Genomic DNA, 24372 nt, shown 5'->3' with positions numbered 1-24372 from the left:
GTACTTCGAATTATTCGTTTTCTATTATTTTTTTCATTAGAAGGAGAGAAGTTAAATGATCCAAGTAAATATAGACGGTTGATTGGCAGATTAATATATTTAACCGTTACTAGGCCTGATTTAGTATATTCAGTTCGTATGCTTAGTCAATTTATGCATGAACCAAGAAAACCACATTGGGAGGCAGCTCTACGAGTTTTGAGATACATCAAAGGTACTCCTGGTCAAGCACTTCTACTACCATATGAAAACAACTTACTGTACGAGCATATTGCGATTCAGACTGGGGTGGTTGTCGAACTTCCAAAGTTCAAATTCAGTTAGATTTGCATCTCGAGATGGTTAGAACAAGTGAATATTTGGGCAGATCAGAGTGATGAATATAATAAAGATGTATTAAATCAATATCCGAAATTTTGAAGCTGGATTTGACTGATTCCGCGAAAATTTTGATATTTTAGAACACCAAGATCGGTGCTCTGATACCATGGTAAGAATGAGAAATAAAAGTGAGAACGAAAGTGCGATGTTCAATATAATATAATATATTTTCTAAATATTATATCTAAATAGTTTGGAGTTTAATAAAATTTAAAATTAAGTCCTTAATTAAATATTTTTTAAAAGTGATAAAAAGAGAGAAAAAAAAGTAATTAAAAAAAGATTGGAGGCTTTCAAGAAATAGCCGCCAGCAGGGGAAGAACAATACAGCAGAAAAGCAGACCAAAAAGTTGAACGGACTGACATTCTTCCAATTTTCAGCTTGGAAGTATTCAAATCAAAGACCCCACGATCCCCCACAACCTCGATTTCTCATGGCTTAAGACTGATTCTCCCAATCGAATTCCCTCCATTTCCAGACGCAGCAGCAGGAGCGGAGCCAATCATGGGGAATGGCAGTTCCAAGCTTGAGTCTTCCTCCTCTTCAGATCCCGATGCTGAAGACTCGCGTGGTTCTCGATTCAAGAAGCGTATGCATCTTCGTCGATTTCTTCGAAGGCGTCGTGGAGGAGACGCCAATGGCAAAGGAATTCGTTCTCATACCAAACTTGGCTCTGTGGAGGATTTCGCTGGAATCGCTGTTCTTACTCTTATTAGTGTAATGCTCTGGCTGTTTTGTTATCTAAGCTTTCGTTTGTCGCTTGATTTGTCTCTCTGTTTGATATTGTTTGTTTGTTTGTAGGCGCAAATGAATTTCAAGGATAAGTGGCTCGCTTGTGTTTCTTTCGGAGAGCAGACTTTTCGGACGGGAATCTCTGATCAGTTAAGTTCTTGATTCTTTAACCAAGTTATGGTGCTTTAGTCCTTTGATCTTTAGCCTATGTGATTGTTTAAATAAGCGAGTTCCACGCGGGGACATATATTCTGTGATTGTATTGCCTTTTCTGACTTGCCTGCTGTAAAGTTAGCTTGTTTCTGTACCACTTTAGCTGAAATGGATTTACCGTTTCTTGTTCTGAATTTCGTAAGCGTGGAATCTTGTAGTTGGAAGATGTTGTTCCATCTTGTTGAAAGGAATTTTTCTAGAGTATAAAGGGAAAAAAGTAAAGTGTAGTTTACTGTGCCAGAAAGTCTCGTTGTGGGGAAAGTTCGACTATGGAATTGAATTACTACAGTTTCCACAACACAAACCTATGCTTTATCGAAAAGTTGTTGCCTTTCTCTCGCAAAGGGAACACCAGTAAGAGAAAGAACGTGATAAGGGTTTTGGAAGAAGAAGCCTTCATTCGGTTCTTCCTCATCAGTTTCTTCATCTAAGAGAATTTTCCTTGGTTGGTTCGTCTTTGCATTTGTAGTCAGATGGAAAGCAGTTGTAGTATTGCGAATATATTCTTTTTTTGTTTCATTTTTGTCCATGGGATTTAACTTCTGGAAGAAAGGGAAAAGTGTCTCTCCTTTTTTGTTAAACATCATTGGAATACTTTATTATGGCTGGAACAAGCCGTTCGGCTCACATTGGAATTGTCCTTCCAACGTCAAGTTAAGCAAGCTGATGCATGTTGAAAATTAATGCTTTAGAATCTTTAAAAATTTTAACAATTTTGGATGGTTTATTGAGATCTCTTTCCAGTTTAATGGTGGTGCGAAAAATTCTATTTTGGTTGTTCCGGCTTGGTCTCAGAAAAGAGGATGGTGGGTCTTCTGGGATATGTTGAGCGAATCTCTTCAAAAGCTTATGAGTGCAATTGATCTTTATTTGCCCAAGGAAAGTATTTTTGAAGCTTCTTTTGTCAAAAAGGATTTGGGGGCATCTTCTACAAGTTTTAGGCAGCTGAAGTTTCTTCAAACTACTTCTAGATAAATAAAAGGGGGTGAAAAATTTGGATTTCTCTAAAATTCTTGTTAACTCAAGATTACATTCTTCTGATGATTGGAGAGAAATCTCTAAAACTCGTAAGAAAGAAAAATCTAAGAGTTCGTTAATAAATCCATTTGCAGCTGACCAAGTCTTGCTCAAATTAGGTTGACTTCTTAGAAGCTTTCGTCGTAGTCTTTGGAGAAAGATAGGAGAATTCCATATTTTGTTTGAGACTTGGTGCGGTTATAAACATAGAAGAGTTTAGTTGGTAGAAAGCTTTGGAGGATGGATTAAAATCAGAAGATTACCTTCATCTTTATTGAAAAATGAAAATTTTGAGTTTATTGGAAAGAAATGTGGAGGTTCTATTTGAATTTCTTTAGATACCATTAACCTGCTGATTTTGATTGATTAAATAGTCTCCTATATTTTTCGAGAGAAAAGAGGATCCTGGAAGATGAACAATCTTTTGGGGTCTTGGATTCTTTTGGTGGTCTAAACTTTTTGTTGGGAGGGGTTGTGGGAACTTTGTGTGAAGTACCGTTGGTTGGAGATAAAGGTTTAATAGTTTCATCATTGTTGGAGAAGGAAAAACATTTAAAAGGTGCTGGGTGTTACAACTGCATCATTTCGAGACTCGAAATGAGATTGTGTGACACATATGCTCTCCCTTGAATAAGTCAACCAACTAAACTCGGGTCGTCGTTGGCACGGATGACGTATGCTCAGGTCTACAACCTCGATCTTGGAAAACAGTTTTAGAAAATGGGGTCAAAAGATGTTTGGAAAGCAATTTGAGAAAACACTGTTATAAGCAAGCTAGCAACAAACAACAACGACGACATTGATAGTGTATAGCCTTGGTAGAAAGAATTGACCACTAGTCACATCCCCTATATTACATTTTGAGGCAAATTAGCCTTGGCAAGTTTAGACATGATTTTGATTTGGAGTCAATACACCCTTGAATTATAATAATAAAATATTAAAAAACTAGTTAACATGAAAGCAAGTATAAAAGGTATGGAGTAGGCATGCGACCATAGGTAACACGCCTTGGACAAGTATGATCGTGAAATCAGACATATAGCAATTTTAACCCTGACATCATCTTCACCCATTTTGGTTGTCGAGTATTAGTGTCCACTCCAAGCTCCTAGTTGGATTAGAGTTCTTTTGCAACTCTTGAGACAGATAGTGCTGCCGAATTGATGCCTTTCATCCTTCTTGTATCTCGATGCTAGACAATGTTCAAGCATTTCACTTTGGTCTTTGTTATGAAGTTGTGAGTAGCTCCAAAGTTGACCTTAGTACTGTTAGTCAATCTGTGGTTAACCTAGGCCTCGACATACATAAGATTCCATTCCATTGGCTCTTCCATCTCTCCCACTTTCTTTTGGAGATTAGATAAATACTTTAGGGCCCATGTGGGTGTTTTCAATGTTTTCGACTAACGATATTTTAGCTTTTTTCTTTTCATATTTCGCTTCTGGGTTCATTCCAATTTTTTCTTGAAAGGTTTGGAGAGACGCCTTTTGTGGGCATTTAAACTCTCGATGTGTCCCTTTGCATATGAAGTAGTACAAGGTTCCCCAATTATAACTGTTCTGGTGGTGTGGTCTCCAATACAGATTTCTACCTCTCTTTTTGGAGGATCCATAGTCCCCTCCTCTAGTTTCAAGTCTATCACCTCCTCCCACTTTTGGGTGAGTTGGATCGGTAATTTCTATTACCTCCACTTGTGGATGCCTGAATCTGTCTCACATTTTAGGATTGATCATTGTCAAGGTTAAGCAATCATTCAATTGTAGCATAAGCTGTAGAAAGGTCTTGATTTCGTTATTTGTACAGTTTGTACTTCGCCCATGACTCTAGCCCATCAACAATGTAAAAAACTTGTCTTTATCAGACATATCATGAATATCCAACAATCCAAAAAATTGCTTAATATAGTCTCAAATATTTTTGGCATGCTTTAGTTCCCCTATTTTCTTCTTCCTAGTATCTTGACATTCTCCGGGAAGAATTGCCAAAAGAGTTCTTGCTTTAGTCTCTCCTAAGTGTCTATGGTACATCAACCATTTTGAATGTCCATGTACCTGGATCTCCCCCACATTTTTTCATTGTCAACTAGATGCATTGTTGTCAAGGCTTCCAATGCCACAACACTTGTGTTGGATGATGAAAGTCCCACATCGGCTAATTTAGGGAATGATCATGGGTTTATAATCAAGGAATACTCTCTCCATTGGTATGAGGCCTTTTGGGGAAACCCAAAGCAAAGCCATGAGAGCTTATGCTCAAAGTGCACAATATCATAGTATTATGGAGAGTCCTGTTAATCTAACATGGTATCAGAGCCATGCCCTAAACTTAGTCGTATCAATAGATTGGTAAATTCTCAAATGTCGAACAAAGGACTCCAAAAGAAAAGGAGTCAAGCCTCCTCAAAGGCATAGTAAAAAAATGACTAAGACTCCAAAGGAGTTGAGCCTCGATTAAGGGGATGCGTACTTTGTTCGAGGGGAGGTGTTGGATGATGAAAGTCCCACATCGGCTAATTTAGGGAATGATCATGGGTTTATAATCAAGGAATACTCTCTCCATTGGTATGAGACCTTTTGGGGGAAGCCCAAAGCAAAGACATGAGAACTTATGATCAAAGTGGACAATATCATACCATTGTGGAGAGTCGTGTTCATCTAACAACTTGTAGTTTGAAAGTATTGTTCGAGGTTAAAGATAGAGTTATCTAAGACCTTAGTATCTCAAACCTCATAGAAAGGCTTAGGCTTCGAGATCTTTGCCTTGTTAAACTAGACTACGTTCCTTGTTGGGGTTTGGTTCCCCATCGATCTCATGGTGAGATTTAGTCTGACGCTCAAATCTGCTACTTTGGCCTTTACTACATTAAGAGCAGCTTTTACATCCTTTGAAATTTCTGAAATCATTTGAGATATCACTTTTTGGGAGTTGTTTAAACCTCCGACATGCTCCTTTATGCGGGGAACAAAGCTTGTTGAGCTATCCCCACCCCTGAAGCCACTAATTCATGTGACTTTATCTTCTAGGGACTCAACTTGAGGCATCAATTCTTGGATGGACATCCTGTCTAGGCGGCTAGCTGCCACATCAATTATGTTGACTTTAGTGGCAATCTCATTCAAGCGAGATTCCAAAAATCCAAGATTGTCAAGGACTTCACTTGGGTAGAGCATTTTCTCTTCGATCTCGACCGATCGGTCAACCCGGGACTTAATTGTTTTGTAGTGGACATGTTTGTTTACTTGAATTCTAAGAGACGGCTCGATTTTGATACCAATTGTCGCAATCGTACCCTTTCGAGAATTGCAACGTGATTGTGTGGTACTTACTCTTGCCCTCAAGTAAGTCCAACTAAACTTGGGTCACCGTTGGCATGGACGACGTATGCTCAAGCCTCTAGTCACATTTTTGGAAAATAGTTTTAGAAAACAGGGTTAAAAAAAGTTTTATAAAAAAACGTTTGGAAAACAATATGAGGAAGTAATATTATAAGCTAGCAAGCAATAAGCAATAAACAACAACAACATTGATATCATATAACCCGGGTAGGAGGAATTGATAACTAGTTGCATCCCCTTATAGTGCATTTTGCAGAAAATTAGCCTTAGTAGGTGCATACATGATTTTGGCGAGGAGCCATGCCCCCATAAATTATTATAATTAAATAATAAAAAACTAGCTTACACGAAAGCAAGTAAAAAGGGTTTGGAATGGTCATACCAGCCACAGGAAACACGCCTTGTACAAGCATGGCCATGACATTAGGCATGCGATCATAGGTAATATGCCCTAGACAAGCATGACCTTGACACTGGGCATGTAGACAAGTTGGTGAAGGTTGATTCATTCAAGGAAGATGCCGGTGTGGTCTTGAGTTTTGTGCCTCCTTTGGCTCAATAAGGAAGTCATGTTAGCTTTCCATAGTTTTGTTTTATCTTGTTTGAGATATTTGGGTTGACTTGCATTAGGATACTTTTCTTTTTATTTCTTTGTTGGTGATGATTCTTCAAAGTTTTTTTCAATGGATCAATAGTTCTTGCAGAACTGAGGAGTTTTTTTTGAGGTTTTATGATGGGTTTTCCAAGGTTTTTTGTTGGTTGGTGGTCTTTTCATGATTTTCTTTGGAAGATTTGAAGTAGCTATTGGTTGGAGGCCTTATTCATAGTTTCATCATTTATTTGCAAGTCCTCTTACTCTTTTAGATGAAGTTCTTGAGAAAATTCTAGGTTCTGTAAATGTTTATTATTTTCTTGCTAATCTCTATTTGGTTGTAATTGCTGTTTGTATTTTCTTCTTTTTCACTCCCTTTAGGAGTTTGTATCTTTTGAACATTTATTCATTTTCATTATATCAATGAGAGGTTGTTTCTTGTTTAGAAAAATGACCTATATGTTCTCCTCAAATATTGAGACATGGTGGAAAGTGGAAATGGTGACACAAGATCTGCAACGTTAGAAATACATTTGACGTTGTCTAACTTCTGTAGCTCTTTAAATTCTTGTTAAACATTGAATTGAATGTTAGAATTGAAAAATGCATTTTTTGGTCAGATTTAGGGAAAAGAGGAAAATCTTTCATTAAACGTAGTTTCTTATGCAGGAGAGTGTTGACAATGTTGCAAATTTTCTGATTGAGATGAACAGTGTCACTTAATACAGAAAACCCATCTGATAAGAATAAAAAATTTTAAGAAAAAAAAAAAGAAATCAATATCCTAGAGGTCGTGCAAGGTAAATGTTGGTAATTTTCTCGGGATTAATTTGAATTTGAACGTGGGAATTGTAGGAAATTTGATAGGCATGTTATTAGAGTATTAAAGGGTATATTAGTAATTAACTAGGGAGGTAGTTATGGTAGTAATTTATAGTTAGATGGAGTGGGAAGGAGAAGGTAGACATTATTTTGGTGAATGAATTAGGGCTTGAGAATGATCTCAAGTAGGTAGGGTCCAAGTTCTTCAAATTACTTGGCTTATCTTGTAAGTTTTCATCCTTTACATTTCAATTTAGTTTGATTCTGTTCTGGTTTCTATAAATTGTTTTATCAGAATTTGGGACTACAGTTATAGAAAAAGATATAAATTTAACGGTGATGTAAAATTTACCTGAGATCTTAAACTTAAATTCAGAAGTTTTAATTTTGAAGTTTCTGTCATTTTCAATTGGCTAGAAACTTTTACTTTCTTGTCTGGAGTGGCCAATTTGATTTTATCATTTGAGACATTTTCAATTTCAGCCACCATTTTTTAGGGGCCCTTGGTAAAGTTGGAGCATGGTGGCATCACCTTTCTTTGAATGTTGTCTAAATCATAAGAATGTACCATCGAATCCTTTATCTGAAAGATATCTGACATAGTCATAACATTTTATTGGATTTATTTATATTATTATTATTGAGCAATCTTGACTCTGTCGCTACGAAGACCTTTGCATATTCAATACGTAAATATATATTGTTGAGTTTGTTGATTGGGCTTTATTGGTTTTGCAGCACTAAAGACCCAGCTTGGAACTCTGTGAGTACTCAGACCTCTATTGTTTTGCAGCAAATTGAGTTTCTTTACTTGTGTTGCGTCTAATTTATTTGAATTTTTATTTGCTTTGGTACTTAAAAATGCTTTCCCTATCACTTCTTGAGTTGGAATAGATTTATATTGTACCATCTCTGCACTTCTCGTTTATAGTTTTTCTTTGTTTCAATCGATAATCTACAATATTTTTACTATCTTTTAGTCGGTGGATTTTCGGCCAACTTATATGCATATAAATTAATCTCTCAAGATAATTATTTGACTCTTAAGATTTGGTATTGAGGAAATTGTTGGATATTTTGCCCTTTTGTCTTAAATAATATTTAGTTCTATAGATACATGACTTAGGTTAACTGCCCAACCCTGGTTAAATTGTAACAGAAAAAAAAAAAGAAAAATTATTTCATTAATAAGATAAAATGAAGAAAATGGGAAGGATGCTCAACCTTGAAGTTTTTAGTAAAAGGCTTTTTTCCAATGCGAAGTGATGTATAAAACAAGATAGTTACAGAAATCCTAAATTATATATAGTTGTATGGAACGAATAAATAATTTAGAGAATTCACCTAATTGCATTAACCCAATAAGCGTTCATGCTTTATCTTGCATATGATATAAGTTTCCAAAACCATGCTCATGACTTTAAGGCTAACTCTTGCCTTTACCTCTTTCCACCACTTATCCCAATAGTCCATTGGAAGCTTTGGGAAGTTTACGTTCTGCGGCTTTTGTCAGCTCATAGTTTGACATTCAGTATTCAGATTTCTTGTGTTGTCAAAGGTTTTATTTTGCCGCAGTTGGTTTGCGTTTCTCCTTCAGTTGGTGCTGTTTTCTCACTAGATTCCAGGAATTAAAGTTTTTAAAATTTTTTCAAAGATGCAAGCAGAGTTTTATTTATTTATTTCTGGAACAGAGGAGTAGAGATGGAAAGCTTTTGTGAAGTCTGAAATTTAAACGCATGTTTCTTTGATCAGGATTCTAGTGTAGTTTATTATTCTAGTTTTGTTTTTGTTTTTGTTTTATAAATTGTGTGTTCAGAGATTTGTAATTTTGTTTTCTGTTCTATGATTGCTACTCTTATGTAATTTTTCATTTCATCTATGAAGATTGCCGTTCCCATAATAAAAAAACAAAAAATCAAAAAGATGAAAATAAAGAAAAGAAATTGTACTGATATATATCATTGTTTAGTATGAAATAAGTATTTATGCAAATGTAATTAACCAATCAAATATGAAAGAATTTTTATGCTTATTCTCCGGTTTAGAACTGTTTGGTAACATTTAATACCTATATGATAACTGAATCACCTGACATATGCAGCTTTGTTTAAATGCAACTTTTTTCTTTTTTTTCACAGGAAAAGAAGCTTCTCTTGGAGAAGGATGGACCTCATATTGCGAGAATCTCTGTTTTTGAGGTAGTAATCATCTTTAAAGGTTCAATGGTTTTAACGTTGTTAAGGGTTTGAGATTTACTAGAAAAAGAATAGGTTTCTAAGCTTTAAGTTTCTGGAATTTCAGTTTGATTTGATACTGCAATGTAAACAGAAAAACGAATTAATTTTCATTCAAATGTAACATTGTCCTTAAAAGAACTTATAGATATTTAAATATTAGTTTAAAATATAATATATCTTAAATTAATATAATTTTATTTTCTATTTTATGATTCTAAAAATTTTTGAATAAAATTTATAAAACATTTCACTGTGTTAATTAAATTAATGAATGGGTGAAAGAAAAAAAAAAAAAAAAAAAAAAAACGGAAAGAAACCCGAGTTGAAACTGAAAAAAGCTTTTGCACGTTTTTCAAGTTCTCTAGCTTTTATAGAATTTTATCTGAAGGCTATAACTTCGAAATCGCTAGGAACAGTAATGTCTTTTTTAATGATAAAAAGAATGCTAGTTATTAGAATATTAATGAAAGTAAAATTACAAAATTGCATAATATATAGAATCTGTAGATTTTGAACACTAAATAACTTTTCATTGATATATTAAAAAAGGTTAAAAGTTCAAGAGATACAAACTACCTTAAAAAGAAAAATTAAAAACCACAAATAGAACCATATAGAGAACAATCATGTACAAAAGCTTTTTATAGATCTAACAAAACACACCCTCGAAAATGACTATCAATTTATTTTCTTTCCATGGAATTGTGTAATCTAAAATTTGTATTTATCTTTTTGTATTGCAGACTAATAGAATATCCCGAAACAACCTTGTTGGATATTGTGAGATCGATCTACTTGAATTTCTATCACAGGCGAGTAACTATTACCATACATAGACCCATCCATGATCATTTAGTTGCATTACTTTAATCACTTCACATAGAAAAGTCCATTTCTCTTTCCTGTACTTGTAAACATCGATCGAGTTAACTCTAGTATTTTGCAAGTGACTAGTTACTCCATATTATTTAAGATCTTTCTACTATGTAGCATTAGGTACAATTTTTTCTAATAACAAACTGTATAAGTAGATTTCTTTTTATTATAACAGAGTATAATTTCATCTAGGAGAAGAAATTACTAAAGAGGATGGGATACGAAAATCAAAATATGAATTTACATCAAACTCTAAACATAAACATTTGCATTGATTAGGTGAAATGGTTAAAGAAAATGAGGTCCTATCGATGAGATGAGTACAAGGAAATTTTCCAATGAGAAATGAGGGAGGAAAGAGTGTAATTTCGAAATGGAGTAGTTAATTTACTCGAGAAAATTGTTAAAAAGATAGTGGATTCAAAGAAATTGTTGAAATTTTGTTGCTTGTCAGAAAAGATCCGTGGATTTCTGTCTTTCCAAAGATTCCACAGGAAAGCTCGAGCAATATTTTGTCAAAGAGTCTTCTTAGACTTATCGAAATGGTGACTCACAATGGTGTTTAAGATGAAGGTGGAGATGTTCCTAGGCATAGCCATCCAAAGGTAGAAAGGATACTGTTCCTAAACAATGATGCTAAGCAGCTGGAGCTAAACGTGAACATGGGATTCAGTTTCTTTAATATACAAGGGGCAGCAAATGAAATGCTTAGGCATTATACAACCAAGTGCGAATGGTAATAAAATTGTAAGACGAGGTAGCTGAAGGAAGGAGATGAAAGCTCTTGTTTGAACTGTAAACGTTAGGAGCTAATGCTTTATAACAAAGTCCTAGTTGAGAGAGGTAAAAGCTTGATTACTGAATATGGTATTGAAGCCGAAGGTGTGAATTATTTCAGAAACTTCTATTGCAAAATAAAAAACTTAGATCTGTTTTGAAAAGCTGGATTGGCAGTCCTTTATCCAGTTTATCCGTCTTTTGCCGAAGCCATCCGTATCATTTTTAACTAATAGCATGTGACAGTTGGATTTCTTCCTTCACTTCGTTACTCTGAGGAACAATTTTTGTCCTAATGTGGTCTTGTAGGATTCAAGCTCTGAGGAACTCAAATTGTTGGATCCATCACCGCCTAATGCAGTGGTTGGAAAAATTTATGTGTCATGTTCTGTTGAGGTACACGATACATCATTAGTATTTCTAATTATGTTTGTGTGTGTGTTTTTTTTCAAAATTTTTTTATGCCAACTAAAAACAACCTAAGATTTTATTGTGCGTTGTATACCTTATAATATGGTATGGAAGTATTTATTTCACGTTTTAGTGAATTCAGTAAGCACTTCTGTTATTCAGTTTAATATTATTGGCAGGACCCGATCGAAACAGAGAAACGCTTTGCAAAACGCATCTTATCTATTGTGGTATGTTACAATGTTCTCTTCTTGTAGCTAAATGATATAAGGAACAGAATTTCCACCGCTTATTGCTAAGACTGATGTAGGTTGCTTTATTGTTTCAAGGGTAACCAGTATAAATCTCTTATAACTACAGATATTTGAATAAATAGCCTAAGATTAAAGTTAAGGTCAAGACCTCATATTTTCTCTTTTACCAAATTACCCTTACCTTCACCTAATTATCTTCACCATTTCCACAACTTTATCTATTTGATGCTCCCTAAGTGACAGAACTCCTAAAAATAGTGATTTTTTCGTTATTTTGTTGAAAGCTAACAGCATTTCAATATTATTTTGCATATGTAAGGATACATTTGAAGTTTTTTCATGACTTTGAGGAGGAAGAGAATTTTTTGAACCAACAAGAGATGTAAACTCTCTTTTTGCAAGAAACTATTGTTGTTGGACGGCGGCATTGTTCTTTTAACCAACTCTTGGAGAAATTAGTCATACATGTCATTTTTAATTATGTTTGCTAGACATCACAAACATGTAATCCCATTTAGAATTCTCCTACTTAAAATTATTTACTTTCATATTCTTGAGCTGTCATATTTGCACAGGATTATAATGAGGATGGAGAGCTCTCATTCCCTGAATTTTCTGACTTAATTGATGCTTTTGGCAATCAAGTGGCAGCTTCTAAGGTTTGAAGCTAAAACTCAATCTTCTCTCTCCCTCTCTGTGTTTCTTTTTTACCCCTATAAGTCACTGTAAGAAATGATTCTAACATTGGTTTTATGACGATTATAGGTTAACTTTGAACTGCTGAGAACAGTACCAAATAGAGTTCATGTGTTAATTGGAAAAGTAGAATTTAGTTTTTTTTTTTTTTTTTTTTTTTTTTTTTTTTTTTTTTAATGTTTTCTTCTTATTCTCTCTTTATATCCTTGTGATTCCTTTCTTTGTATTTTTGGAATATAAGTTCCTTATTCCTTGAAGTACATTCTACGCAGTTTTCAACTATCTGCTGGTTATTAAATTTTCTTTGAACTGTAAATAAGGCATTTGTATCCAAGAATGGAAATCTTATGGATCAGCTTTACATGTATTTTTCAGTTTATCTTGTTTGAAGTTCTTATAATCTTTTTTTAATCTTTTTTACGGCACTCATTTTCTGATATAAATATCTTCGTTGCTCTATCTGGTTTCATATCTATTTTCCTGAGCTGTATAGTTATTAATATTCTAGAAGGAGGAGCTTTTTAAGGCAGCTGACAAGAATGGGGATGGTGTTGTCACGCTTGATGAGTTGGCTGCTCTTCTTGCTGCTCAACAAGAGAAGTAAATATCCATTTGAATCATTCTTTTGAAAAATGCCATTCACCTATTTCTTGCACCAGATTATTATTTGATACTTGAAAATCGGCGAATTTTCACAGTGAATTTAAATGTCTGTGGATAGAGAGCTATAATTTTTCATTTTATTAATCAGGAAACGAATTTTTCTTTAAATAAATGAAAACAGACTAATGCTCAGAAGGTAGAAACTCTATGAGGTGTGAAAGAAGAAACGAAAACACATAAAAATGAAAAGAAAACAACCAGCTAGAACAAAACCTAATATTGAAAACCAAAGAAGCTTAACAAGCTTGGACCACAAAGAAACGAAGGTCCCCCTGAAAATTGGATAGCGGAGTTATAATTGTCTTTTTGCGTATGATAGAGGAATTTACTTGTGTGATGCACATCTTGGAAAGTTTCTCTACCCTTCCACTGTTAATTTAGAAAAAAAAATTCATCCCTCACGCTTGCAGTACTTTACACATTTGAGACATGAGTTTTTTCACTTCATTTCTTATAAGGCAATTCAAACTATTGTCAACCAACAAAAAAATGGCTACTACGGTAGCAAGCATGTTTATGAGATGGAATGGAGAATCAATTAAGAGACAGTTACTGGTGAATAAAACTACATAATGCACTTTGGTTGAAGTTGAAAGGAACAATTTTGATTTTTGACCCTACAACTCTCCCATCTCTTCATCTCATTCCTTTTAATTTTTCTAGCATATTGATGATTTTCTTTAAATTGCAGGGAACCATTGATGAATCGCTGCCCTGTTTGTGGTGAAGTTCTTGAAGTTTCTGATAAACTGAACAATATGATTCACTTGACTCTATGTTTTGATGAAGGAACTGGAAACCAAGTTATGACCGGAGGGTTCTTGACCGATAAACAGGCTGCATATGGGTAAAGTTTTCATGTACTTAATTAGCTCTTTTTTTTTTTTTTTTTTTTTTTTTTTTTTTTTTTTTCCGGCTCAGGACAAGATAGCTAAACAGAGCAACATCACTTTCGGAGAATATGAGATAAATGTTGATTAATCTTTGCTATTTCCCGCTTAAGTTCTTTTAAAATGATCCTTTCAGGTTAGTTTTCATTCAGTTTTTGGATAGAAAATATTTGCATCGAAATATCAGTATATACACAACTAGGAGTCTTCTTTTAGACTCTTGTAATCTTTTTCGTTTTATTTTTGCTTTAGGTGTTTTGTTTTCCTTTTTCCTCTCCCGTTAGAAGTTTGTATCCTTCAGCAGTTCTCTTCTTTTTCGAAGTCTGTTTCTTATTAAAGAAATAAAAATTGTGAGAATGCGACAGCTTTCCAAAAGGAAAATGGGTTAAACAAAACCCTAATGAACTTGAATATTAAGAAAAGATAAATTATAGCTGTTAATCTTAATCAACTTGAATGTCAAGAAAAGATGAATTTTAGAGGGACTGAGCCATGAAAGCCAATCTAGAATCCAACAAAATAGCTGTGTCTACAAGCTTGAACCTGCCCCCAAGGAGGAGGAGGAGGAGGAGGAGGAGGGGGGGGGGGGGGGGGGGGGGGGGAATAAAGAAAATAAAGGAAAGAAAAGAAAAGAAAAAGCGAAGATTTCTCTCTACCCTAAAATCCAGCGCCTTTAAACTTTTTCCACTGAACCTTTGAACTACTGGAGAAACCTTGGCCCAAAAGGCTTTGAATGAGATAACTATCAATACAACGTACATAGTACACCATTGAGACTAAATTGGAAAAAGGATATCATTCTAAACTATCCAACAAATTTTTTTCTGGAAAAGAACGAAACTCTTGCAATTTTTTTCCCCTGAAGATGTTCAGCCAAATTGTAATGCACAAAATATGTTGCCGGTTTCATCCAAAAAATTGCGAAGGTTTCACTATTTGGGGAAGAGGCATAAGTTAGGACTACTTTTTTGGATTCTGTACACACTATTGAATTTAGAGTTAAAGCCAAGAATCCTACAATTTTAGAGGCCTTCAACTTCCAAGCAAGCATGTAAATGACTTTGGAAGTGGAAGAAACTTGTTCATCTGAGGCAAGGAGCATTAATGCACCTAATGTTTTCAAAACATTGAGTTAGGGGAGGGGAGGGGAGGGAAGGGGAGTGAGCTTTGTCATAACATATGATATTTGTCTCCATTTCTTTTTCTGTAGAGATTGAGAAATTTCAGATGCTTTGCAGGTGGATGTTTAAGTTAAGCGAATGGGCCCATTTTTCATCGTATGATGTTGGTCTAAACTCTGGTTCAAGTGCATCTCATATTGTAGTATGTACCTTCTCTAATTTTCACTTCCTTTTCAAATTAAGTTTCTTTCTTATACTAATACTCTTCCATGTAATTAATTACATCCAATGAAGTATTAATGTTTAGTGAGCACATCTGCAGCTTAATACATTCGTACATATTTTAAAGGGATTATTTTGGGAATGAAAATAAAAATTGTTCAACTTTAAGAGCATGTTTTTTTTCACAAGTTTCTAAAGGATCTAGATACCTAAAATCGATAATCTCTCTGGTAAATTGTTGCAAGTTCTCTGTTTCTTTAGTTTTATATCCACGTGTACCAGTGAAACTTTTTAGTGCATTTTACTATGCTTTGAAGAAACGTCAACATCCTTAAAAGAACAAAATAATCCAACATAGTAGAGAAAAAACAAAGAGATAATTTGGATCAGCATTTTTTAAAATGTAACCAAATATTTACTTTTAACTACTTCTGGGGAAATGTTTTTGAACTATTTGTAATATTATTGACCTCTTTCTGAGTTTAGTATCTTCATCTTTTACTTTTTGCTTGTTAGCTCACAGATTACTCTTTAGGTTTATGATCGGCAGAAAAAAAGGCTAGTGGAAGAGATAATTGATGGAAAGATTGTTTTGTCAATGAGGGCCATCTATCAGTCAAAAGTCGGTCTTGCTCTTATGGATAAAGGTATGATTTAGTTTGTGAAGAGGTCCTGAAATGTAACATATATACCCGTTTCAAAACTTACGAACTTATCTATACCTGTTAGAAAACCTATTGACCTTACTTTTCTATCTCCTCTGTACGATGGCTTGTTTCTAATTATTATTGATTATTATTTTAGAGTAATTAGTAATGCTATTCCACCGTTTTCACCCCTTAATGGTGGATCATTTGGAAAAAAAAGAAACAGTACCTCTGGGGAATAGGTTCAAACCCTTTCGTGGCTACCTATATGGAATATTAAATTTTACGAGCTTCTTGACAACCAAATATTGTTGGGTTAAGTGATTAATGTGTGGTTGCATGCATTGGCCTGAACACTGGAGATACTCGTGGATATAAGAAAGTATTGTTCTCGAGAAAGATAATTTTTAACCAAGGATTTCTCAGCTTTTTGTCAATGTTTCTATTCATTTAACATTTACTCTTCTAGTTTTACTTTTCTACTCCATTTAACACTTTTGTTTTCATAAAAGGAAGCAACTTTTCATTGGTCGAATGAAAGTGACCGACTAAAAGTGAACAATCCGACAGAACCTAGACCACCTAACATAATACCAAAAAGAACAATACAAATAAAAAAACTTGCAGCTGACAGTATACATTGACCTTGGTTAGCTTAGGGTTTGGTTTGGCTCTTTTGTTGGGCTGTTTTCTTGAATGTGTCGAGTATTCTTTCATCTATCTTAACAAAAACTCGGTTTCTCATAGAAAAAGAAGGAAAAAAAAAAAAAAAAAAAAACATTGAGCAAACAACATCCACCTGCAACTGCAACTGAGCTGGAAAATAGGTCAACTCAAAAAGCTTTGCTTCACCTCTTGAACACCATTTCTCATAAAGACCCAAATCAACATTGAATAGAAAACACCAGTCTCAAGACCTCCATCGAGAACCAAAGCTAATTATCTGGAACACAACTACCCTCTTCCTGCTATTACTTCAAAACTTAACTCTTCTACAAGCTGTTGAAAATTCCTTGAACATAACCTGTAGTTCACCTTTCTATCTCTTTTTCCTTTTCTTTTCATTCTCCCTTTTATCTTCTTTATATTCTCTTTATTGTTTCCTTTGCTTTTCAAAACTCATCGATAAAGGACAGCCAATACCTGCATTCCAAAATCACCAAGCAAATAAGGAAACTGCTCCTCTTTCAAAACTCTTCAATGATACACTTTCCTCAATGTATATCTGCAAGAAACTTAAAAAGGCATTGAAAAAAAACTTTAGAATACTTTAACATATTACTTTAAGTACTAAATTTTAATTACTTTCACAGTTTCACTTGTGTAATTCTGATCTCATTATCAAATTTTGAGTTAAAACTTCAATTATATGCTCCACTTTTACTACTATCAGGTGGCTTTTTATTTCATATTATTTTATTTTTAATTCACTCCTTTGTTTGTTTGATTTAAACCAACATTCTTTGACGGTTAATGCAGGGGTGAAAGAACTCTTACATAGCATTTCTGAAAAGCAAGGAAAGCGGATGGATTCAGTTGAATCTGCAAAAGATATTCCACATTTCATTGAATCTTTCAAGGCAATGATTATTTTTGAGTTATTTCCCTTCAAGTTTCACTAAATTTCAAAATTACATATTATAATCGTCAACGTTTACTTTCTTGAGTTATTACAATTGTTAATAGGTTTAATCGATGGAGCTTCTGCACATGATAATGAAAAGTGCATAAATCCATGAAATGTTTTGAAGAAGATGGTTTAATACTAACCTAAATATAATTGAACTGATCTTGTATACTAGGTGCAAACAAAAAAGCCTTTTCTCTAACGAAGGGATATTTTCAATGACTGTACTTACGAATTGGTGGCGGGTGTCTTAAAATATTTTTACAAGGTGAAAATGTTAGAATTCTAAACCTACCATTTTCTAATTAGATTGTAAGAGCTAGAGAGAAAAATGAGATATTCATATGTTAAGGCAATGGGGAGGGAAGATTAAAACATCGCATTGGTTTGGCTAAAGTTCTTGAACCTTTAGAAGGAGATGGTTTAAAAATTGGCAGCCTGAATTTGACAAACCAATTGGAAAGAATTCATCTAGCTCTCCGGTCCTTTTGTACTTTTTGATCTCTTTAACCTATAGTTATGTAAGTCGCATCTTGGATGACAAAATTTATTGGGTTTTGCAGGATCAAATCAATATGAATGAAGTGAAGCATCCTTTAGAATATTTCAAGGTACACTATCTTTTATTTCAAGGTACAATGTAAAGATTGTTTTACTAGCCTGCATGTTTTGTTGAAGTATTGATAAAATATCAATTTTTTTCTTAGCTCATTAGATTATATTTTTTAGTTGAAAGTGAGTTTAACGTGGTATCATAGTAGGAGGTCATGGGATCGAGCTCCTATATTGTTATTTCCTTCCTAGTTCATATTGATAACTACTTATTGGACCTTTGTGCAAATTTCTTAACCACAAGTGAGGGATAATATTGAACCCTACGATTTGATCCTTGTTTCCACATTCCAAATATTGCTTTCTATTACAAGTTGGTAACATACCATAATTTTGTGCTCTTGAAATATCTATGACTTAGGTTTTGGAAAGCTTAAGTTTTTTGTCGTTACTTGAGTGCATCTTAGTAATGCATTTTGTAAAGCTTTAAAGTGTGGTTTACTGTTTGGTATCTCTCCTACCTTCATGAATCTAGATTTTCATGTTAAATGGAGAGGGAGAAAAACCCATAGTTTTTTCATTAATTTTCATCTCAAAATCTTGGGACGATGTAACTTTTTATATCAAGTTTTTTTTCTAGTGTTTTACATGTGCAAGTAACACTTGTCTCTCGTTTCAAATTTCTGAAAGAAAGATTGCTTTATTTGTGTTTGTTGAGTTGTATCTTTGGCGTTGTGTGATTTGGGGATCAATTAACTGTGCTGTTTCTTACTCTTGAATATTTTTTGCCCACATTTAAACAGTCTTGACAATAGAATGATGTTTTCGTATGCCCTTTATATTCATTAACTTTTTCTCAATCAAAGGTTAGTTTTTCATTGAAAAAAAAAAAAAAATAGGTGGACAAATTTGGCTTAAAAACTAAAAGGCTAATTGTTTTCACAAATATATTTAAGGCATTGATAGGAACCTATATAGAATATTGATATCCTACGTGTTCTCCAACTTCAGATATCGGAAGAGGGTTTATCTTGTGGGCTTAATATAGGTTGAATGACTTTACTCTTTTCTTCATTTTCTCATCTTATTAGTTGGGGTGGAGATTTGAACATCTATTCACTTGCAGGGGTTATAATGCCTTGTCTAATTGAGCAATGACGTCACTTGGGGACTCACAGTTAAACATAAATAAATATATTGAGAAAAAGATATTAAAGCTTCAATTTTCTACTACTTTTAAATGACTTGCAAGTAATTCGTTTTTTTTTTTCTGAGTGCTGGAATTGGGAAGAGGATGTTATTACTATCCTCTTGCATATTTGAATTTTCTTAATAGTGCATAACCATCTGCATTAGCTGTGGCATTATTTCAATTCAGCTTGGGTACAGACAAATTTATTTTGTATTATTGATTTAAGAGCGGTTTCTGCCAAAAAAAATATATCTTTTTGACTCTCACATTTGCAGACATTTAATGAATTCTTTATAAGAGAGTTGAAGCCCGATGTGAGACCAATTGCACATGTGGAATGTGATGATGTTGCAGTATGTGCTGCTGATTGCCGATTAATGGCATTTAAATCAATCGATGACAGCCTAAGGTTGTGGATTAAGGTACTTTCTACCTTTAATAATGTCAATATAGAGTTTATGGACTCTTGCCTACATATGTTTTTCATTAAAGTTATTTAGCAAGTAGTTGGTGGATTATGTTTATTATTCTTAAGTTGGAAAATTGATAGCACTTGGTTCCCAAAATTGACATTTAACCCAGATGCGACCTAGATGTTTTATTTGAAGGAAAATTGTCAAAAATTAAGCCTCCTTTTCATAACCATTTTGTTTCTAGTTATCAGTTTTTGAAAATTAAGTGTAGAATCACTACTCAACCTAGCCAAAATTAGAAAAGAAAAAAAAAATATAGTTTTTGGAACTTTTCTTAGAACTCAAATGTTTTTTCAAGGAAGATGGAAAACTTACCTTTTTTTTTTGTGTGTGGTAAACATGCTGATCTTTTAAAACCAGAAAATAAGAAACAACATGATTACCGAATGGAGGTGAAAAAGCCGAACTGAATTGACCGACTAGTATAGAAATCATGCAAAGAGAATATATACGATCTGGGGCTTACCACTTATGAGTGGCAAGCAAGAGTTAAGAGTAAGTCGGATAAGATGGATAATAGTTCCCTGGTTGGGATATGCTCAATCTTATCCTTTGTCTTTCCTTTTTTCCTTTCCTTTGGACCAGAAACAAGGAAAGAAACTGAAAACATGTGTTTCAAGGAATGACCTTGTTTTACGAAATATTTGTGTAATTTTTAGCGTTAAAAAAGATATTTGTGTAATCTATTAAATAAGGGAAGTAGTCAATTTTTCTAATTTATTTGTATTATTACCTCGTATTTAGGGATCTATTTAGATTTATTGTTACCATTTAGTCAGTTATAGAAAGCCATGCACCAAAAAATTATACTGAAAAGTAGAAAGATAATTGAGACTCTATGTTCTTAATAATATAAAGAAATACTGGCAGAGCTCTGTATAATGAGAAAAAAGTATTTTGTTCTATCTTCCATGACCAAGTCATCTCGTGCCTCTCTTGGTGGCATGGGCTGTTGCAATTAATTTTGCATTGCATGTTAATGATAAAAATAAACTATTCTAAGCAGGAAGAATATAAACGGGAAAAAGTATATCATTTCCCTAATGTAGCCGATGACTTACAATTTGGTGTGGAGCCGTAAACTATGTTTTGTTTCCCTTTAAACACCCTTCTTGTAGTGGACAATTCCTTTAAATACCCTTCTTGTAGTGGACAAAAAAACTCACGTAAAAAAACATATTTAGATGGAATATTGCAAATATTTCAGTCAAAATGTAATAGATGATATTCTAAATAATTCTGATGAAAATATACTTTATTGAAATTGAATGCTTTATCAGGAAATGAAGAAAAACTTTTGATAATGCGTTTCCATAATATATTAGGTCTACCCAGAAGAAAACATGTCTGCACTAATTGCAGAATAATAGAACTTGAATTGTACAATAACATTTTTGGGTATTTCCACATTTCAAATTGTTGTTTTGGACTTGTAGGGGCGGAAGTTTTCAGTTCAAGGTCTTCTAGGGCAAGAGATAAGCGCGGGTGCTTTTATGGATGGGACGTTGGTGATATTTCGTCTGGCACCACAAGTATTTACCTTATTTTCCCTATACATAACAGGGTGATGTATTTAACCTTATCATTTATTATCAGCTAAGCAGGATTACTATGTTTCAGGATTATCATCGCTTCCATTTTCCAGTCTCTGGATTCATTGAACAAATTGTGGACATACCTGGATGCCTGTATACTGTATGTTTATTGAATGCATAAAAATCTTGCTTCGTTTTTTTTTTTTACTTTTTTTTTTAAACATGATTTCAGATCTTGCACTTTCCACTAAACTTGTTTTTTTTTATCCTTGCTAGGTTAATCCAATTGCTGTCAATAGCAAGTATTGCAATGTCTTCACGGAAAACAAGCGATCAGTAGCTATAATTTCATCTTCTGATTTTGGCAAGGTTTATCCCTTTACTTTTGGTCTTTTTAAATATCTGAGAACACTGTTTACTACTTCCAGATGTTGGTTATAAAGCGAGTGCACAAATTAGTTGGTAATATTTATATGAAAAAGATTGTTTTGTGTGAAAGAGAAATACTCTATGTTAGCCCGAACTTCAGTAATATGTCCTGATTTCTAATCGAGTGGTATGGAATTGTTTACAAACTTGCATCCCACTATGTGTTATTTGTTTAAGAGATCAAGCATCTAGATATATATATATATATATATATATATATATATAACTGAAATTGCTACGGAAGGAGACCTCAAGTTCTAATATCACAAGGAACCTCTTTTAAGTTTTAAGTACCTTTGTTACGTTAACAAACTCAATCAAATGCCGTTGTAGATGTATGAGTCTTATGATTTTATATTACTTAAAAAACTTAAGCATATTACTTAACTGTCAGCTGTGACTTTCATATTTGTTGAGTTGTTGTTTGCCAATGGCTTGCAAGTATACTATATTAGGCGCTTAGCTATTTTATATTTCCTGACCTCTTATCTATGGAGTTGAAAGACAAAAACACCACATTATTCTTTTAACAAAGAGTATCGCCATCTACTATAGGTTGCTTTTGTTGCAATTGGAGCTACCATGGTTGGCAGCATAACCTTCACAAAAGGGAAGGGAGATTATGTAAAAAAAGGAGAAGAGGTAAATTTACGATAAATACCTTCTTCATATGTAGCATACTTACGATGGCTTAACTTCTAACCGATACCCTTTTTCTGCAGTTTGGGTATTTCTCTTTCGGTGGAAGTACTGTAATTTGTGTCTTTGAAAAGGCAAGTGTTCATTTAATTTGTCGTAATTTAAATTTTTGTTTCTATGTCCATTAATTCAATTACTTCATACCAACCACGTGGAGGTTGAAATCTATTTCACCTGACATAGCTGTACTAAGGGAGATGCTGAAGCTATTTTTTGTTTTTTTTAGAAAAAGCTTGCATTGATGGAACTCTTTGGAAGATAACTAAAAATTTCAAACTGAAGTGATTGGAAGTTTGGGAAATCTTAGAAGTTTTTTTTCTTTTAGATCTTTTTTCGCCTGAAGTATTTATGAAAAGAAGTTGGTATGCTTGGGTCAAATATTCACATTTTCAGAAGAACAAGAATACAGCATTTATTTATGCCATCTGCTAACATATCAGAAGAATCGAAAGGCAACAGTATAAATGTTCATATTTCAACAACACAAGCATTGTGGAACTGAAAGTTGGTCAAAATTGCTTTCTACAATCTTACAGCTGATGATGTGCACTTTTCCTAGCCATTCAGTGTGTGGAAATAAGTGCTTTTTTAAGTGAATCACTTATTGTATGTGTACTTTTAATAGGAAATTTGTTACATGCTTCATCCAAAAGCACTAAACATTTTTTTTCTATAAAATTTCAAGCCACTTTTGATCATCACAATTTCAAAACTCCCTTTTAATTGATCAAAAGCACTTTTTATCTCTCTAAAATTTTAGTCACACTTTTAGTTTTCTATAAGCACTTTAAAAGGTATGTGAAAGATACTTCATCGACATTTTGCCTAGTTTTTCCTCATTGATGCGTGTTTCCATAAAATGATTTAGTTGTAGTCTCACACCTGATCATAATTGATATTTAATCACTAGATTTCATAATTATGTGTAGTACTTTTGGTGTACTTATGTGTATATTTGTATATTTTCATCATTATCGTTGAGATTTTTCCACTTTTATCTGGATTTACAAATAGGCATAGTTCAGTTAATTCGATCGAGCATGGTTATCACTATGGGTATGAATTTGAAGCCACCCACCAAATCTTCATTGATTTTTCAACTTTTATGCAGCCTATATTACTTGACATGTGCTCTATACATTTTTTCGCTCCTCTTCCCCCAGCTATGTGTTTTGTTCACAAACCCATTAGCTGATGTAGCCTATCAATAATGTGTTTTGTGTATAAACAAAGATCCAAACTTATACCTGCATATGAATTAAAAGTTTCTATTCTATTCTGATATTTAGTTTTGAGTAATGTGAAAAGTTCCACTCGTACCAGCTATCTATTACAAGTTTTTGAGATACAATCTGGAAATTTTGATGCAGGACTCGATCCAGATAGATGAGGACCTGTTAGCAAATAGTTCCAGATCACTTGAAACTTTGGTTCGTGTTGGGACTAAGCTTGGTGTTTCTACTAGAAGAGTTTCTCAAGCTGATTTGCCAGATGTAAGACGCTGTGCCTTGGATGACTGAAAATGAGCTCATCAGTGTATGTCGTTTTCTACCTTGTTCATAGTTATCTTGAGTATTTTCTGAATCTGTCAATTCCATCTATTTACTCTGATATTGTCGCCATCCCACGGAGGCAGAAGAAAAAACAAAAAAGGACAGATCTGATTGATTTTGTGAATACCAATAAAACCAACTGTGTTGTATGTTGCCTGCATTGATTTTTGTATTTCATTTTCTTTAGGTCTTGGAAGAGGACATATTTGGCTAATTAAATGGATATTAATTTTCTTAAGAAGCAGAAAACCTTTCATTCCAAATGGTCAAGAAGAATATAAAAGAGAACTTCATTTCTCTTTATTCAACAGTTATCAGAAGTAGAGTAGTGCCATGTTAACTCACTAATTCACCACTTAGATCTTGTTGCCTTCACCCGCTCATAACTCTTATTTCCAGGAGTTATTTATGAGAAATTTGTG

At 33.8% G+C, this 24372-nt stretch overlaps 1 protein-coding gene across 1 annotated transcript; it reads left to right on the top strand.

Moving 5' to 3' along the window:
* The first annotated feature begins 697 nt into the window (after positions 1-697).
* LOC111811391 (phosphatidylserine decarboxylase proenzyme 2) lies at positions 698-24110 on the top strand. The gene is made up of 21 exons (XM_087117881.1): positions 698-1099; positions 1184-1263; positions 7835-7859; positions 9235-9294; positions 10077-10145; positions 11296-11382; positions 11577-11627; positions 12227-12310; positions 12856-12947; positions 13702-13857; positions 15139-15223; positions 15779-15890; positions 17370-17470; positions 18081-18128; positions 19537-19683; positions 21171-21266; positions 21355-21429; positions 21546-21638; positions 22254-22340; positions 22421-22471; positions 23768-24110. Exons 1-21 carry the CDS (start codon positions 887-889, stop codon positions 23915-23917), a joined length of 1962 nt encoding a protein of 653 aa, XP_086974007.1. The 5' UTR covers positions 698-886; the 3' UTR covers positions 23918-24110.
* Positions 24111-24372: the final 262 nt, after the last annotated feature.

Source organism: Cucurbita pepo, chromosome 15 (genome assembly GCF_057944985.1).
Source record: "Cucurbita pepo subsp. pepo isolate OVF chromosome 15, ASM5794498v1, whole genome shotgun sequence".
Classification (NCBI taxonomy): Eukaryota; Viridiplantae; Streptophyta; class Magnoliopsida; order Cucurbitales; family Cucurbitaceae; genus Cucurbita; species Cucurbita pepo.
The sequence above is the reverse complement of the archived record's forward strand: the minus strand, read 5'-3'. Positions and strand labels throughout refer to the sequence as shown.

Bases quoted from the DNA above. Each gene is read 5' to 3' on its own strand.
- LOC111811391 (XM_087117881.1), top strand. From the start codon at position 887: ATGGGGAATGGCAGTTCCAAGCTTGAGTCTTCCTCCTCTTCAGATCCC. The intron at 18,129-19,536 runs GTACACTATCTT...TCACATTTGCAG, and splicing joins ATCCTTTAGAATATTTCAAG to ACATTTAATGAATTCTTTAT. The intron at 21,267-21,354 runs GTATTTACCTTA...ACTATGTTTCAG, and splicing joins TATTTCGTCTGGCACCACAA to GATTATCATCGCTTCCATTT.